A 17,369-nucleotide genomic window follows, 5' to 3' on the forward strand; every position below is an offset into this window, starting at 1 on the left:
CCATCACAGCCCTGAGCTTACTGACTATATTGTATGAAAAATAATTTCAATAAAATAGCATTAATATATATCCCAAGTTGCATTATTAGCTAGTAAAATGTAGAGAGACTTTACACAGTGTTTCTTTCTATTGAAACCTCTTTTTAGAGATATTGATTTTCTGTCAATTAAATTTAGAGGTTGGCTCAGAAGCAATAGCTGAACAGTGTTATTGTTCACTGTAATAAAAATTATGCTCTCTGCATGAATTATAATTAATATGGGTAACAAGTCAAATTATTGTGGTCAATATTTAACTTTACAACGAATATATTATTTGTTCACACAGTAACTGATTATGTGCTTTATATAAAATACATATATGTGTAATGCGTGTGGTCTAGAACTAGAGGGTTTTCTAATCTATTCAGCTTTTGTAAACTTTAACACTTCACAGAGTCATATAAAAATACCCCTCAGTGCAAAACATGATGGCTAGAACAAAAGTCTTATCTTGAAGGAATATTCACTTAATGAGTACAGCAAGCACCTCTAACCTTAAACACTTAAATTATTTAGATCATCCCAACTTTGCCTTATTTTCCATAATCTTATTATTCTATTTTATATTATTTATCACTTTTTAAAGTTTTCCTTGTAGTTAGATATGAAGAATGAATGGAATAATGTTAGTGATTTAATATTAAGATATTTCAATTTACTTTATTATCGTGCGAATGGTATACTTCCTCAATCATTTATTTGCTTGCAGTCAAAGATACTTTTAATTCATAAGTGGAGAGAACAAGATATCTCCCCGCTAACACTGAGACGAGAAGGCGTGCAGGAGTTTGCCTTCCTTTCCTTAAGCTATGACTTTGGCTGTAAGTATATTTCAATCCGATTTCTTTTATTTCCATGGAAATAATGTAGAGTAAAGTAGTAAAGTTCAGAAGAAAGGATCAAAGGACATACATCATTTTTCATCTTTTAAAGCCTCTCATGGCTGTCATTCCTCAGGTTCCTGCAGCCCTTAAGCCTGGGGATGAGCTGTGAAGTATCACTTGTGCTATCATCGTGACTGAAATAATTTCTGTCTGCCTCAGAGTTCAGAACTGTGAGTCCTCCGATAACCAAAGACATTCTCAGTATTATGTTTTTTCCAAAAGCTGCTGCCATCAGTTAAAAAATACTGTAGACACTCCCAAACAATAGGAAAGTCAACAGAATCATCCTCCTGTCTACATGTTCGTGTCCTTTGCTCTAGCTCAGAACACCTTCAATTTATTGAATTGCAGTAAAATGTTTCTTTACCTTTTAATTATGAGCAACTAAAACTCCTGCTCGTTTACTAATATGGGGTAAGGATGCGTTTTTATTTTATTTCCTTTCTAATTTTCCTCATTTTTGCTATCAGAGGACTGGCTAGAATGCCAGGCACATCCCTGTACTGAGTGCCAATGCTTAGCAGTAATCACTCACACAGTCAACATAGTATGTAGTCTCAGATGCTGAAAATAATGAGGCAAGCTCAGCCATTGACAAGAAAATGTAAAATACGGCAATGACTTTATGGAATTCTTCATTTCCTAAGCATCCTCTATCAAGGACACTCCATACACCTGATATGGTCACGTGGTAAGACCTTGGCTGAAAGCATGAACAGACAAAGGTAACATTTAGAAATGTAATGAGTTTGAAGGCAGAATTTTTGTTGTTGTTTGTTTATATCCATTCTAACTAAAACGGAAGGGGCATTCCCTTATAAGGTTTTTCAAGGTTTCTGTGTGCTATCATAAAATGACCAGGGTAGTGATTGATAGGAAATACTCCACAAACTTAGTAAACGTTATCACAACCAAAACCTGCTGAAAAGTTCCAAGTCGGTTAACAAGGATTTAATCACTGCAAACAGGAAGACAGCATGTGTGTCCAAGTGTAGATTCAAAGCCCCAAGTTTCCTTACATCATTCATAGATTCAAACAAATGAGAAAGAAAAAAACTAATTTGTGTATGTTTGTAATGTCATTGCCCCCTAAGTTAAGATCAGGAGGGGGAAATTCCAAAGACTTGAGTAATTATCAGTTTTCTCAACATGTGAAGTTATAATATTGAATGCTCAATGCACAATACAAAATTTTCATGTGTGAAAAATGTCTTCTAATCTTTGTACAGGCAGCTTCTATCAAAGTACCACATTCTAGATCACTCTTTACAACCGAGAGGCTCAGTTTATACTATGTCAGAATTTGAAACCTTACTGTGCGTCTGTGTTTGAGGATGTTGGCACAGTGCTTACGAAGCCAGAAGAGGGCAGCGAGTCCTTCAAGCAGGAGTTACTGGCAGTGGTTCGACATGGGTTTGAGGAACTGAATAGAGAGCCAGCACTCTTAAACCCTCAGCTCCTCTCCGGGCCCAGGAATATCATTTCTTGATATGTACTGTGTCTTTCCTAAAACTATTTTGGCAAGAAAATATGAATTCACAATATAACCATACATGTATATATCACATATAGTTATGTGCATATATTATGTACACATAAATGCATGCAACTACATATAAGCATATATCTAAAAAGTTCTGTAATATTGTATGATCTAATGTATTTATATAAGGGATATTGATATAGGTTTATTTTGATTCATGATTCACTTGAAGGCTACTTATTACATTGTGAAATCATTGAGTTCAAACTACTAGCAACTAAAAACGGAAAGTTCTTTTTTCAAATTGTTAACAATAGCTTCCTGTGCACAGAGAACACTGAAACACCAGGATTTTTTTGTTTTTGTTTTTGTTGTTGTTTTTCTTTTTCCTTAGTGTCATTGTCCCTGGGGTGTGACCATTTCAGCACAACACTTTGCTTTCCTCATTGCACAATGGACAACAAATAGTACAAACATTTCAACAGTGACAGAGAAAGTCAAACTATGAACTGGATTATAAAATAAGGCAAGAGTCTTAGGATGGGTTCCTCACTCAGTCTTTCAAAGATTATACTACAATTAATAGACATTACTTGATATCAGAGAAAGAGTTTTTGCCCATGTTTTACAAGTGTTAGGCAAAGCAGCCTACATTCTTGTTCATAATGTTAGCACAAGTGTCTTCAGCATCATGAAATAAAGCTAAGTGGGTTACTTATTGTCACTGCACACTAGAAGGATAGGGAATTCTGCGTAGAATAGAAACCTACTCTCATCCATGAGAGATCTCACTTCTGGGATTAAATGAAACATTTCAAATACATTTCTCATTGGTAGACATAGCTTATTAACATTAACTTGATGGCATTTAATATGAACACACATGTCTGAGCTTTTGAATTGCTTATAAAAATAAAGTGCTATCATTGCTAAGTCATTTCGAAATTATTCAAAATCTAGACTTGGAAGTTGGGTACATTGGCTCTGCTCCTATTTTTCCTAGGTATGTATGAAAGCAGCCAATGGTGAGTCTTAATTTTTTTCTCTGTGAAATCGAAGCTAGAAATGGAATGATCCTCTCCCACTATGATTTTAACATTTATATCTAAAATATTCCTCCCGCTAAATTTAGGCTGGATTAAATTGTTAAAACAAAAGGTGGCTTTTATTTGAAATATGATTTTGAAGTATTTTCTACTGTATCTCACTTTTATAATCCATTTGGTAACATTCTATAGATCATGCATTTGAAATCAGTTCAGAACATGAAAGCTATACGAAGAGAGTAATCAAGAAAATCACAAAAAATGATGGAATAACCCCAGTGACATGCTGTGAAGTCGATTCATTAATGGAACAATTGTATTTTTTTCTACTTTCTTGCAAATGGATCAGGCAGAGAGATTTTGTAGCTGAACAGCATGCAAGACACCGAAGAAAAAAAATCATATATGTATGATATTTTAGGTAACCTGTGTAAAAGTGGTCACATGTGTCTCTGAGTAGTTACAGCACAGAGCTGTATCCTGGGGGCGTTCCACTGTGTTTACCCCTGCAGAGGTGACAAGGTTAGGTTCTGAAGCTGAGAAAGGCAGTCAACTGAGACTCAGAGTCTGCAAGGTCTTCTACCTGCAAATAGGAACTAAGGCTCTGTCTGAAATACATGCTACGTATTTAATATTAGCTAATATATATATATATAACACACTAAAAATAAAATGTCATTCACGTAGACTTAAAAATAATTATCTAGTTTTATAATATCATTTTTCTGCAAGTAAACATATACACTGTAATGTACTAAGCAATTTTAATATTTATCCTATAATATAATCAATATTTAAAAATATGTTATAAAGCAGTGTGGGCTGGGCAAGAGCAATAGTATATAAGTTGAGAGAAATATTCATAAATATTTCTCAATTTTCATTCAGTTGTCATGTTTAAATAAATTCAAGAGTTTACACATCACAGCAGGAAAGCAACACTTCCAAATCTTTCAAAGCATAAAGAATGCAGAATTATTATTTAGATATTCCAGACCTATGTTTCATTGCCCAATAAAAATAGAAAGGGTTTTCCAAGATTTTGGATCCAGTCTAAGCAACAGAAATGCTCCACGTAGAATTCTCAGAGGAGTGAATGATTTTAGGGAACGTATGCATGGAAAGCAGGTTCAAAGAGCTGCTCCCCCAAATATAAACGAACAAAGAATGAAACTTGGACGGTCAAGAGCATTTCTGGTGGAGATGATACTTTATAAAATTCAGTACTAAGTGAAAATATAAACTGCCCTATAATGACAGGATAAGGGGAAAAAACAAACAAAGCCTTTGAAACAGACTTAACCACAAGGAAAAAATTAAAGTAAATGGATGTAAAAAAAACTCTGATGATTGTACCCATTCAAGTAACACTTTATCGAACCAGTAAAATGAATGAATTTCTCATCAGCCCTTCTTCAGAGGTGATGGCTTTCAGACTTATATACTGAGTAGGAAACAAGCGGAGGGTTGAATGAGTGAAATTGGGTAAGAGATATGAAGGCTTGGTGGTTTGCCTGCGATTTCCTTCTGTGGGACTCACAGCCAGTAAATTTACCTCCGTGTGTCAGAGTTTGGCTCACGGTCTACCTCTTTCAGCCTTATGGTAGGCATTACTAATTTTGGAGACCTCCAGTGGGAAACGTTAGAATCCTGCTCCAGAATGTGCTTACCTTGCCTGGGTTGCAATGGTTTGCATATTTACCTAACTTGTAAACTGCCAGGTTAAATGTATTTCATTATTTTCATCAATTACTACTTCATATTTACCTTTAAAGTACATGAACATCTAGTGTCATCTAGGAAATCAAATATTTAAAAAGATCAAAATAGTGAAGGACTATAATTTATGAAAGGAAACAATATACCTGTCTTAATGCTGGGCACATATAAAAAAGACGAATCTATGCTCTCTGTTGTACATGGGTGGAAGAAATGGATGAAATGATTATAGTTAGTTGCATAATGTTTAGGCAATTAAAATGAATACAGTACTTGTAGAGTAAAGGTTACCTCCAGCACATTTTCTTTTTTCTTTATGTTATACTGAAATATATGAAACTGAATACCGTGATAGAAAAACTGTTGAATATTTGCAATTCCTATCCTTCAACTTCCTATCTTCTCATTTCGTGTATCATTCTAATTCAGAAAGATAAATTTAATTCTTATTGTCTTAGTAACCTTATATTTTTGTGTAATAAAACATGAAAATGGAAATACTTGCTCTCCAGTTGTATCCACTTTCTGTCTGTTAGAGGAAAACGCTACTTTGCCAAATTCGTTTTATGCTTTGTTGTAATAATGCAAATCTTCATGAAGACATGAAAAAGCTGCGGAGCCGATGTCCCGGACCTCAGGGGTGCCCCTGAGTTACACGCCTATCTCACTGGCAGCCCCAAAATATCAGGATAAGAAGCCCAGGGTTACGCCAACAGTGCTCAGTGTACCAGGTAAGAACCACAAAGGGCCAACTTTGGTCGAAAGGAGTTTGCCATAGTTACTAATAATTTACGTGAAAGTACAGGCAAGTTATTAAAACAGATGATTGGCCTTTATTCAAATGTATAATCTTAGTGTACATTATGTTATTAGTAGTGTATACTGACAATTTAAATAAATGGAAAAGAAACAGTTGTGTTGTCTTGAGAAAAATATATTTGACAATTAAATATCAGTTCAACAAATCCAGAAATAAGGCTGTTACAAGCAAACAAGTTTTAGCCTGTGAAATATAATGTTTAAGAATGATTTTGGAGGTGCAGTCTAAGCTAGTAAATCAGATTTAAGGATTCACCTGAAATTAGAGTGCCATGTTAGACTTCCAGTGAACCACAAATGCCAAATCCCACTGAAACAGAATATTTGATCCTAAATATCACTGTTGCAGAGGATTGGCATAAGGCCATTTTCATTTCTACTTACCGTCTTGCCTTTCTATGCGTATAGGAGTGTGGTATAGATTTGGCACCCAAACTGAAAAACTTGCAGAAACATTTACAACAAGCATACTTTATTAGTCTTTTAGTGTCTCAGTTATCAGTATGTATAGACATCATCTACTGTCTATGGTGAAGAGGAATGTGCACCAGATGAACCAGATTGATTACTATATGCATTTTCTTTCTCTCTCTGCCTCTGCCTCTGCTCATTCTCTCTCCATCTACCTTTCAGGTTTATAGGAGATCACATGACTCTTTTTTATGGTGCTGGAGTAATATAGATTCTGTGGAACGATGTTCAGATCCCCCTTTTTGGAGAGCCGTGCACAATGATCCTGCTGTAAAAGGATGAATTCCTCTGTATGAAGGGCTGTGTCAGAAGTGAGCTGCTTTGTTCAGTGTTATGTCCCTTCTCCTGGAAGGCAGAGTGGGGTCTGTATGCTGCTAAGAGTCAGGAACTGGCCAGACCTCCTTGCTTTAAGTTAAGATTACTCCAACAACTATATTAGCACCAGGGATTCTGTAGGAGCAGGCAAGATAGTGTTGCAAATGTAGCATCTTAACATGCCCTCTAATACTGTGGTATTTCTCACATCTTGTAGCTGTTAGGTGTTTCCGGAGAACATTCTCCATCAGATCATCCCATAGCTGTCTCTGTATGAATATCTCCAATGATTTACACAAATAACCCGTGTTTCCTTAGCTTCAGTTGGATGTCTGGATGTCCCAAAGTATAGTCAATTAATTGCCTAATTCCTAAAATTTATCTGCCTTTTGTATATTTTAATTATACATCTATCTTTCTGAGTCTAATACATTTACATGAAATGTATCTTCCCCTCTCCTGAAAAATATAAAACCATGTTTAGTCACCTGGCACCTTTGAATGTATCTTTGTCTAGAATCATCTTTGACAACTGGTTAAGATGAGGTTAAAACTGTGGGTTAATGAATCCCCTTGGATGTTAGTAAGCAAGTTCAATTGGCTTTGCTTGACTTCCCTGTCTTGTAAATTTCTTTGACAAGTAGGTTTTTAGGCTTCCTTTAAAGAGTAATTGTGTTCCCGGCAATTGAAACTTCATAACTTTCCTTCTCTTCAAGAGAAAACATGGGTCATTGAGTTAATTTTCTTTTCCATCTGAGGCTAAACCCAGAGACATGCTACTAATGTTCCACTTATGGAGTTGGGTTTTCTGCAAGCAGATATTTGTAAGATTTTTGTATTAATTTTTCATATGAAATATTTTAAAATATAGAAAGGAGTTTCTCCCTGAATTAGTTACCAGGTAGGATTTTTTTACTTAGTGATATACATTCATAATATTTATTTAATCATTTATTCACTCAATAAATAATTATCATGACACGCACACACACACACACACACATACACACATATGACTGAATTGCCCATTATTATGTCATGTAACCTTTCTGATATATTGACTATAAATTCATGGATGGCAAGTTTTAATAAGTTTAAACAGGTCGATGATACTTGATAAATGTAACCAACAATTTCTAGTATGAATACAATTAGAAAATTATAAAAATAACATAGAAAATCATTTCTAAGTAATAATTAGTGATGCATTAAGGTTATTATATTTGACAGAAATTAGATAGAGCTCAGTGCAGACATTGTTTTGCTTAGACATACATAGACTGAGGTGAGAAGACACAAATGTGTTTTTAGAGTTTCTATCCTGAGCTCATAGTACCATTTAATGTACCCCAAAGTTGCCCATAAAATTAAATCTAAATAATAAATTGAGAGGGGAATGAAATCATGTAGGCCTAAAAATTAGATGATTTTCTGTCAATTGGAGCAGAGATTGGGAAGGACTCAACAAGTTAGGTGTTTGGAGAACTTTACATACAATCTCCTAAGGTGTGATTTAGGTGCTAATGACTTTAGAGAAGGATATCCAATTCAAATTTTAAAAGATTTATTCAAGATTTGCCCACAGAAGAAAATTGCAAGCAAGGTAAGAAGTGTTCGTGGCATAGAAGGAAAGGTACTGCTGTTAGTGATGGATATGCAGGAAGGCAGGAGGAAGCACCAGTGGTCAGATGGGTTTGGGTCTCTAGTGTGAACCTTTCTGGAGTGCACACTTCCAGAGACGCTGGAAGCCATGTGTGACTCTGTCTTGGCAAGCACTTGATTAGGAATGAAATGAAGTGAAATTAGCTGTAACGCATGGTGCAGATGAAAAATGGGGGTGGAAGGACTAGTTGGAATTGGCAGGGAGTGAGTGCAAAGATAAGGATGGGGGAGATGACAAGGGAACTTAACAGGAGGGAGACGAAGTCTGTCTAATTGCAGCACTGGCGACAAGAAAGAGACGGTGTGGGAAAATCCTATTGTCTATGCAGGGTTACACCAATTATTAGGAACCAGCAAGAAAACCTTATCTGAACAGTGAGCACGGTGTTTGAAATGAAACCCACAATCTCTCCCTTCTGAGATACCAGCCCTCTCAAATGTTGGTTCATCTCCAGGTTATTAGGGCAACAATACAAGCAGAGTGACCTTACCTCTTTGCTGTAGTCACTGTCTGAGTCACTGCTAAGCTCTTCTGTGTTCATAATCTCCAAATCAGACTCCCCAGGTGCAATTGGCACTGTCACTGTGAGGCTGGGGTTATGGATAAAGGACTGGTAATCATTTTCATCCATAAAGCTTTTGTCTAGACTGCTGCCATAACCACTGATCCTATCCTTTTCTTTGAGGAAATTGTGATCCTTGCTCATCTCCGCAAGGGTACGGTTTGAAATATAGTTTTCTTTCTTGTTGTTGGGATCTGCTGTTCGTTTTGTGTCCTTGGAGCCCTTTGGCTTTTTGGAAAATGATTTTAGAATGAATTCACGCAGGGTCTGTTTCACGTAATTGATTCCCCTCTTAATTCTGGCCACTGCGATCTGGAGGTTGTTTGCATCGGTGTCTTCCTCAATTGCTGTAAGATTGTCAGAACTAAAGGAACTCAGCAAAAGAGCCAGAAACAGGTTCAGGACCTACATCAGGGTGGGTGGGAGGGGGAAGAACGGGGACATGGAAAATACAAAGAAACGTACTTTTCAGAATTATAAGTCAAGATGCAAACCCACCATGACAAAAAGACAAAAAGCACTTTTTCGAGAACTGGTAAAAACAGATCAGAGTGGTCTCAATACTCTTTCCACATATAGACATGAAGACTTGGGCAGCAGAGGGCAAGCAATACTCATGAGGAGTTGCCCTGCGGATCAGAGAATCGTCCCACACCACTGTCGTCACGCCATTGGTCACTCTATTGTTGCTCTCTAAAGTGAGCCAGTCAAATTCCCTTTAAGGGCTCTTAAAAGGTTATTTTTAACTCAACCATACTTGCTGCCTTACTTTCATGGAAAACAAAGAGTACAAGAAAATTATACTGTTGTCATTGTGCTGACCATTCCAGTCAAGGTTGAAGCACATTGAACACAAGTCATGCAAGACAATAAAATGGATTAGCTGCCTTTATTGTGTATCATTAAATCCCGGAAGAAGTGGTCAAGGATGTCAGGGAAATTTGTATCCTTGAAGCAAGGTCATATATATATATATATATATATGGATATCAAAAGTGAAAACAAAGTCAATTTCATATAACTTCTTCTAACACATTAGAAAGGAAAGTAAGTACTTATGAAAACAATTGATTTATAAAGTCCAATTTGAAGAGAACAGTTTTCATCATTATCTTACCACAAAGTAGAATGGACTAAAATCTTCTAAACCTTGTGGTTTTACTGATTTCAATAACTGGAAATAAACTGACATAAGGAGTAAATGTGAGTTTCTCGAGCGTGTGTGTGTGTGTGTGTGTGTGTGTGTGTGTGTGTGTGTGTGTGCGCGCGCGCGCTCGCATGCGTGCCTGTGTTTGTGTCTATGTATGAATGCTGAGAGCAGAGATGGTATGCTGTCCTCCTCTAGCACTTTCATATTTGATCTATTGGTCAGCGTCTCTCACCAAATCTGAATTGGTGACAGATTGACAGCCAGCAAGCCAAAAAGACCCTCCTATCTCTACCTCTATAATGCCAGGCTTGCAGGCACGTATGTCTCTGCTTTTAAAATGGCTCTGGGAACTGAAATAGGGTTCTTTCCTTACACTGGCCGCTCTCTTATCCACTTTCCATATCTCTAGCCCCATGAGAAAATTTGAAAACATTAGATCAGTAAACTGTAATCCTTTAATGCGTAGGTCCATCTCAGAAACATTTTTATACTTCTCCCGTGTTAAACTTATATTGATTGTAGTTCCTTGCTACTTAAAGAGCTAATCTGACAGACTTGCTTTTGACTGGACTCAGAAGTAGAAGCTCTCAAAGAGGACAGGACAGCCTATGTCTCTTGGTAATCTGTTTCTGACATTTTGCTTTGGCTTCCTTCATTGTTTTGGCCAAAAGTTTTAGCATAGTACACAGCCTCTTCCTTGTTTTTCTTAGTGTAATTTTTCAGAGCAATGTATCGGTGCTTGTGTTCCGGGTCATATGCAGTAACAAAACATTGAATCTTGGGTGTTCTTGTTACAGGACTCTCACCCTCTTTGTTCAGGGGTTTGTGCTGACAATATGTTGATGGACATTATTTTTGAGAGAGAGAGAGAGAGAGAGAGAGAGAGAGAGAGAGAGACAGAGACAGAGACAGAGACAGAGACAGAGACAGAGACAGAGACAGAGACAGAGACAGATTAAAAATCCTCTCAATTCTGCTAGCTTTTTTGGGATCAAATCATGGTATCTGTCAGTCTCGGATTATGTTGCTCTTCCTCCTCCTGCTCCTCCTCCCGCTCCTCCTCCTCGTCTTCCTCCTCCTTCTGCCTCTTCTTTTTCAACAATAATAAAACTGAGAACACTCAGACTGTCACTTATAATGTATCTAAGAACAGGCTTGTACTTTCTCTTTCCAGTTCTCCTGGGTCTGTAAGATAGAATGTTCCTTCCTCAACAGCAGGTCAAGCCACCTGACATCTTGGAAAAGCCTTGTTTGTCCTTCCCAACACTGAGTCGGATCACATAACAGGTTCACTCTTCACCAGGAGTACCAGCAGATACTTTGTGTCCATACACTTCTTATAGAAAGCATGAAGTCTGCATTCTTTGCCCACTTTAATGAGTTTCTGACAGCTGGTGTCTGGAAAGAAGGCACCAGGAAAAAGAGCCAAACTTCTGTTCTTGTTTACTATATTGGATCAATACTTTGTGACTGAAATGTGAGTTATTTATAGCTAGTTCCATGTAGAATTAACGTTCACTTATGCTTTACAACCAATCTACTTTTCTTCTCAAAGAAAAATATTCCTTTTAGATTTGTTCTCATACCTAAATATTGCATTGTGTTTCTTCAAAGGCTTGCTTCAAAACTTTCCAAGAGTATCTGTCTAGAACTTCATTTTTACTATGAGAAGAACATTTTCTTTGATATATCCTTCACTATATATCTAACTATATCCATCACTTGCTTGCCTGGTAATTTTTCCACATAATTTTTCTTGCTACTGACACATCACTAGCTTATAGAAGACAAAGGCCACATCACTTCATTTTGTAGGCTTTAACTTACAAAGGTTTAACATAAAATAGAGAAGATAAAGGTCTGCTAGCAATGTGCAAAACTTAAGTATTTAGGTAAACACAGCATTGCATTATTGTAATCCCATCTCCCAGGAGGCTGAGACAGGAGGATCATGAGTTTGAGAGCAAAAGAAAACCATGTGTATTTTTGCATATTGGAAGGATTTGTTAACCTATGTCACATTAGAAAATGTATCATCACTACAGGAGGGGGATAAAGAATTGCAGATTGGCAATTCATGTTTTGTTTATGCCACAAGGATGTAGAATTATTATTGTATAATGTACTCTACGGACCCATGCTTTAAATTAGTGTGTCATCTGGTGAATGTAGATTTATTGTTCTGATGCTTTAATGGAAGCTACAGGGACAAATATTTAGTAACTTTGTTCTGAAGCCAGTGGGAGAGAATGTACTTACCATATGGTTGGCAAGTGATTTGATGTCCAGTGGACCACTACTAGGACAAGACAAGATAGTGGACTCGTAAAGCAAGTTGAATGGCTCATAGAAGAATATTTTATCTAATTTTCTTTTTTCTGTAAACTTGGGAACTTTGACTTACAAGTGTATGGAAGAAACAAGCCATCAGAAGCCAAGAAAACACTAATTGGAAATACAAGGAGATTGCTATTTGAAAGAAATGCTATAAACTAGTGGGTGGTAAATTTTTCTGTAAAGGGCCATATAATAAATAATTGGTATGTTGTAGGACATGGGGCATTCAGCAGTCCCTCTCTTTGAACACTGGGCATTAATGCACACATATGTAAAATGTAAAAGAATGAATATATCCAATTTTCTTTAAAACTTTATATGGACACTAAAATTTGAACTTCTTCCTATGATGTACATATGCTACAAAATATTCTCCATTTATTCTTTTTAGCCGCTATGGACCATGGGAATCCTTTGTAACTCAAAAGGTCACATAGAAGGAAGAACTAAACTAAGTTTAGCCCACTTGCTAGTTTCATGAATGTGAGGAGCGATAACAAGTGTTCTCATTTGCCTTGCTCCATTAGTCTTGATCATTAATTTAATCATGCAGTATTTACCACCATAGTTTCGTATCTGATGACAGGTCATGTTTTAAGAGGTTTGAAAGCCACAGATTTAATTCATCTGACAAACCCTAGGAGGTAATTTTGAAAAATATAAATACAGGTTTTCCTGGCCAAGGAGATTAAAAATATTATTTTGTTTCTAAAATAAAGTTAATTTTAAAATTGCAACAATAACATCAGGAATAATTGTAATAGAAAATTTAAGTATATGAATAGCTCTTACATACCACAAGGTTCCCAATCACCATGACCATCATGTAAACAATAAGGCACATGGTCTGGCCCGCGACCTCCATGCAGTCCCACATGGTCTCTATCCACTCCCCACACAGCACTCGGAACACGATGAGGAAGGAGTGGAAGAAGTCGTTCATGTGCCAGCGCGGGAGTTTGCAGTCCACATTGATCTTGCAGACACACTCCTTGTAGCTCTTTCCAAACAGCTGCATGCCGACCACGGCAAAAATGAAGACGATGATGGCCAGCACCAGGGTCAGGTTGCCCAGTGCGCCCACCGAGTTGCCGATGATCTTAATGAGCATGTTCAGTGTGGGCCAGGACTTTGCCAACTTGAAGACTCGGAGCTAGAAATAAAGTTTACAATTAGTCATGAAACATTTCTCAGTATTTCCACCCTTGATTTTTGTCATAAGTTTGAAGTATTACCTCACATTCCCTTACTGTTGTATAGCTAAAGACTATATTTTGTTTTTGTTTGTCTTTTGACAGTGCTGTTGTTTTTTATAATTACAATAATGGCAATATCTATTGTGAAGACAGTGTGTAGTTTTAGTTGAGGATTCTGATCACAACTTATTTGTATGTTAGGTATACTTTTAAGACTGGTAGCTAAACCTTAATTTTACTTTTTTAATACTTTTAATTTTTTTAGACTTCATGGTTATTTGTATGATGGTGATTTAAACTTTAATTATTAAACCCATTAAGCTATGGGCATGTTATGCTTAAAGTTTTAAAAATTATCTCACAATGAAATACATCATTATATATTGGATTAAAAGTATTTCTATCATATTAGAATACACCTTAAAATAGAATTGGACATAGTTCCTAGTTTCTAATTAATCATGGGATTTTAACACTTTAAGTGAATTTGTAAACGAATGGACTTTATTTACTAAATCTAAGACTTGTTATTGCCTTCAATTCAACTTCCAAAAGCTTTAAATAATAATACAATAGGGTATAAAAAGAAACCCCAAACAAACCTGGTACCCCTTCATTATAAGAATAGAACGGTATCTTTAGCTTCTATTTACCAATCTGAATGACCGCAGAACTGATAATCCTTCCACATCTGCTAGGAAAAGCTCTATCAAACTCAGCGTCACAATTAGGCTGTCAAAAATATTCCACCCTACTTGGAAATACTCATAGGGGTCCATGGCTATTAACTTCAGTACCATTTCAGCTGCGAAGATCCCTGTAAAGATCTAAACAAAACAAAACATTGTTCTGTTAATGCAAAGTACAGAGCCAACTTGATGATGACATTGACTATTGACTTGGCAGTGGCTATGTTAAAAAAAATGTGCTCTATTTACTTCAAAGATGGCTATTGTTTCATTTCTTCTTATGAGCAAGGCATAGATTTCTTATAGTTTTCCTTAAGCATCAAAACCCCAAAAGGCTCTAGTTATCATGTCAGTCTTCAGCATCAGAGACAATGTTTAAATGGCTCTGACGGGAATTCCAAAGACACAAGCCTTTAACAATTGAGCAATCATTCTTTATTAATAGATCTCTCTCCCTCCTCCTTTCCCTTTCTTTTCTTTCTCTCTCTTTCATCCTCCCCTTTTTTTCTCTCTTTCTCTCTTTCTTTCTCTCTTTCTTTCTTTCTCTCTTTCTTTCTTTCTTTCTTTCTTTCTTTCTTTCTTTCTTTCTACATCTTTCATCACCTATCTGACCATTGTTATCATCTATTTGACCATCTGCCATCTACCTATCATTTATCTAGTATCATGCATCTATCATCTATCAATCTATTTCTATTTTATCAGTTTTCTATTATTTCTAAATATAATTTATACAATTTTCTATCTAGATTATCTTATCTATTAGTTATCCATCTATTATTGATCTAATCGTTGATGTATCAGTGGATACATCATTGATGGATATCATTTATCCATCTACTTAATCATCTATTATATATTTATCATATAGCTACTCAGATACTGAAATTTTGACCCAGTCTCCCTTTCTACTCTTTCTACTCATAGAGTAATAAAGAGCATGTTAACTCAACTTTTGAAGATTTAAAGGCACAGAAAAAAAGTGTTTAACTATCATGGGCAGATAAAGTTAGATATCTAAGGCATTCACTCATAAAGTGTATTGTAAAACATAATTCATGACATAGGTATCAAAGGGTTCGAAGATGTAACATAAAAAGTCTGCCACTCCCTGTGGCACACTTTGCCTCAAAGAATTTAGCTGAATAAGTGTGGTTCAGAGCGAATGGGTGAAAGCATTTTAAAAAAGAAGAACCATGCAAAACATCAGCAGGGAATCTCCACTCTGGGGTTGTGGTGATGTATAGGAGAAGGGGTTGAGTTCCTGAGTTCATGTACTACAGTGCACTCAGAAATAAGGCACTGATTGGCATGATCTAGGCTTCCGTCTGTAAATACAAAGCACACACTTCTGCATTTTGCCAAAGAGGAGTAGAAATAAAGAAGAAAAAAATCTAATGCAGACATCTCCAGATTTATCAAGATAATAACTAATGGGAGACTAAATCTGGGCTCAAACCAGGATCTTTAAGATTATAAACATCTGGATAACTCGCCACCACTATTTCAGAATAATACACCTATAGTGTCTCTAAAAAAATGTGAATGTATTCATTGAGGCAATGTTATATAATTATAAAATGTATTCTTAAAGATATTCAGAACTTTAAAATGTTAACATATATTTTGGCAGTTAAAAGCCATTGGAGTTCCTGAAATAATAACACTCATGAATGTTAGTTTCTTGGAATCCACATTATTGAAAAAGTATCTTAAAATAGTATGTAACTTAACTCATATGGTAAATTCCATGCCTGCATAATTAGCTGTAGACTTAAAGGCTTAAAAACCAGAAGGCGATGGTAAGGTGACACCTAATGGGATAAAGTTGTGAGGACACAGCTCACTCCAGAGGACTCACCAAGTTCCCCACTGCAAGGACATTTTTGAATTCTTCAGTCATTGGGTGGTGCTCCATAGCCATAAATAAGGTGTTTAAAACTATGCAAATGGTAATTGCAAGATCTACAAAAGGATCCATCACAATAAAATAGATGAGCTTTTTGAATTTTATCCAATATGGAGAGCAATTCCAGATTAAAAATGTGTGAGCAAATCTGTACCACCATGGTGGACATTTTTGTCTAGATTCTTCAAGTTCTGAAAAAAAAAAACAGCAAACATGAAATCATTCACTTCTATGGCTTATCCACTACCAAGTAGAAATTGGCAATAAAATCTAATATTCAAACATTGTGGTTTAAGTTTTATGTAAAGGTACTGGTTTTTTGAAAGCTCAGCAGATTATGTAAAATTCTCGTACCACGTATTTATTGGTGAGATGAAGGAGACAAAGGCAGTGACATTAAACCAAATACAGACACATGGGTACCTCTCAGATAATATACACTAGCACGGGGCTGAGGAGAAGGCTGTACCATGAAGACCTGATTTCTGACCACTAGAGTACAGGTAGAACGCCAAGCATTATGACTTATGCTTGTAATCCTAACACTGGGAGGCGGGGACAGGAGAACCATTGGGGTTGGTAGTCAGATAGTTTGGTTGAATCAGCGATCCCTAGGCTGAGTGAGAGAGCCTGTCCCCCAAATTACGTGGGGGCCAATAGGGGAAAACCTTTGATGTCAACCCACAAGTGCACACATACACATATGCACATACACCCACAACGCAAGTTATCATTACTATCGATAAAACTTTTCTTGTGAAAGTAATGTCTATCTATTAAAATTAAAACTTTTACTTATATACCACACACACTACACTTGCATATACGTAAATCTTGGCAACGTTTAGTAGTGAAAACAACGTTCTTATTTGAATGAGCACCTGCTTTTCCAGCGTTTAATGGAACATAGTGGCACACAAACCCACTTGCTGGTGAGATTTTAACCTCATCCCTAAGATCAACATTTCTTCTTAAAGTGGTTCATTTTCATCTTTAACATTCTTTAAGTTATTCTTAATAACTCCACACACCTCTTTAAAGGTGACCACAGTTCGTACTGATTTAATTTAGCAATCCGTAAGCT

General features: G+C 36.3%; 1 protein-coding gene and 1 long non-coding RNA gene across 5 annotated transcripts in view; one reads left to right on the forward strand and one right to left on the reverse strand.

Moving 5' to 3' along the window:
* The window catches only part of LOC147995489 (uncharacterized), a 173,340-nt gene that overhangs the window by 84,171 nt on the left and 71,800 nt on the right, over positions 1-17,369 (forward strand). The window lies entirely within an intron of this gene.
* Positions 1-17,369, reverse strand: part of Scn9a (sodium voltage-gated channel alpha subunit 9) — a 144,879-nt gene that overhangs the window by 32,417 nt on the left and 95,093 nt on the right. The window contains 4 exon segments of the mRNA NM_133289.2: positions 8,933-9,409; positions 13,288-13,644; positions 14,341-14,514; positions 16,238-16,476. Coding sequence (NP_579823.1) covers positions 8,933-9,409; positions 13,288-13,644; positions 14,341-14,514; positions 16,238-16,476 — 1,247 coding nt within the window.

Source organism: Rattus norvegicus, chromosome 3, assembly GCF_021556685.1.
Source record: "Rattus norvegicus strain SHRSP/BbbUtx chromosome 3, alternate assembly SHRSP_T2T, whole genome shotgun sequence".
NCBI classification, from domain to species: domain Eukaryota; kingdom Metazoa; phylum Chordata; class Mammalia; order Rodentia; family Muridae; genus Rattus; species Rattus norvegicus.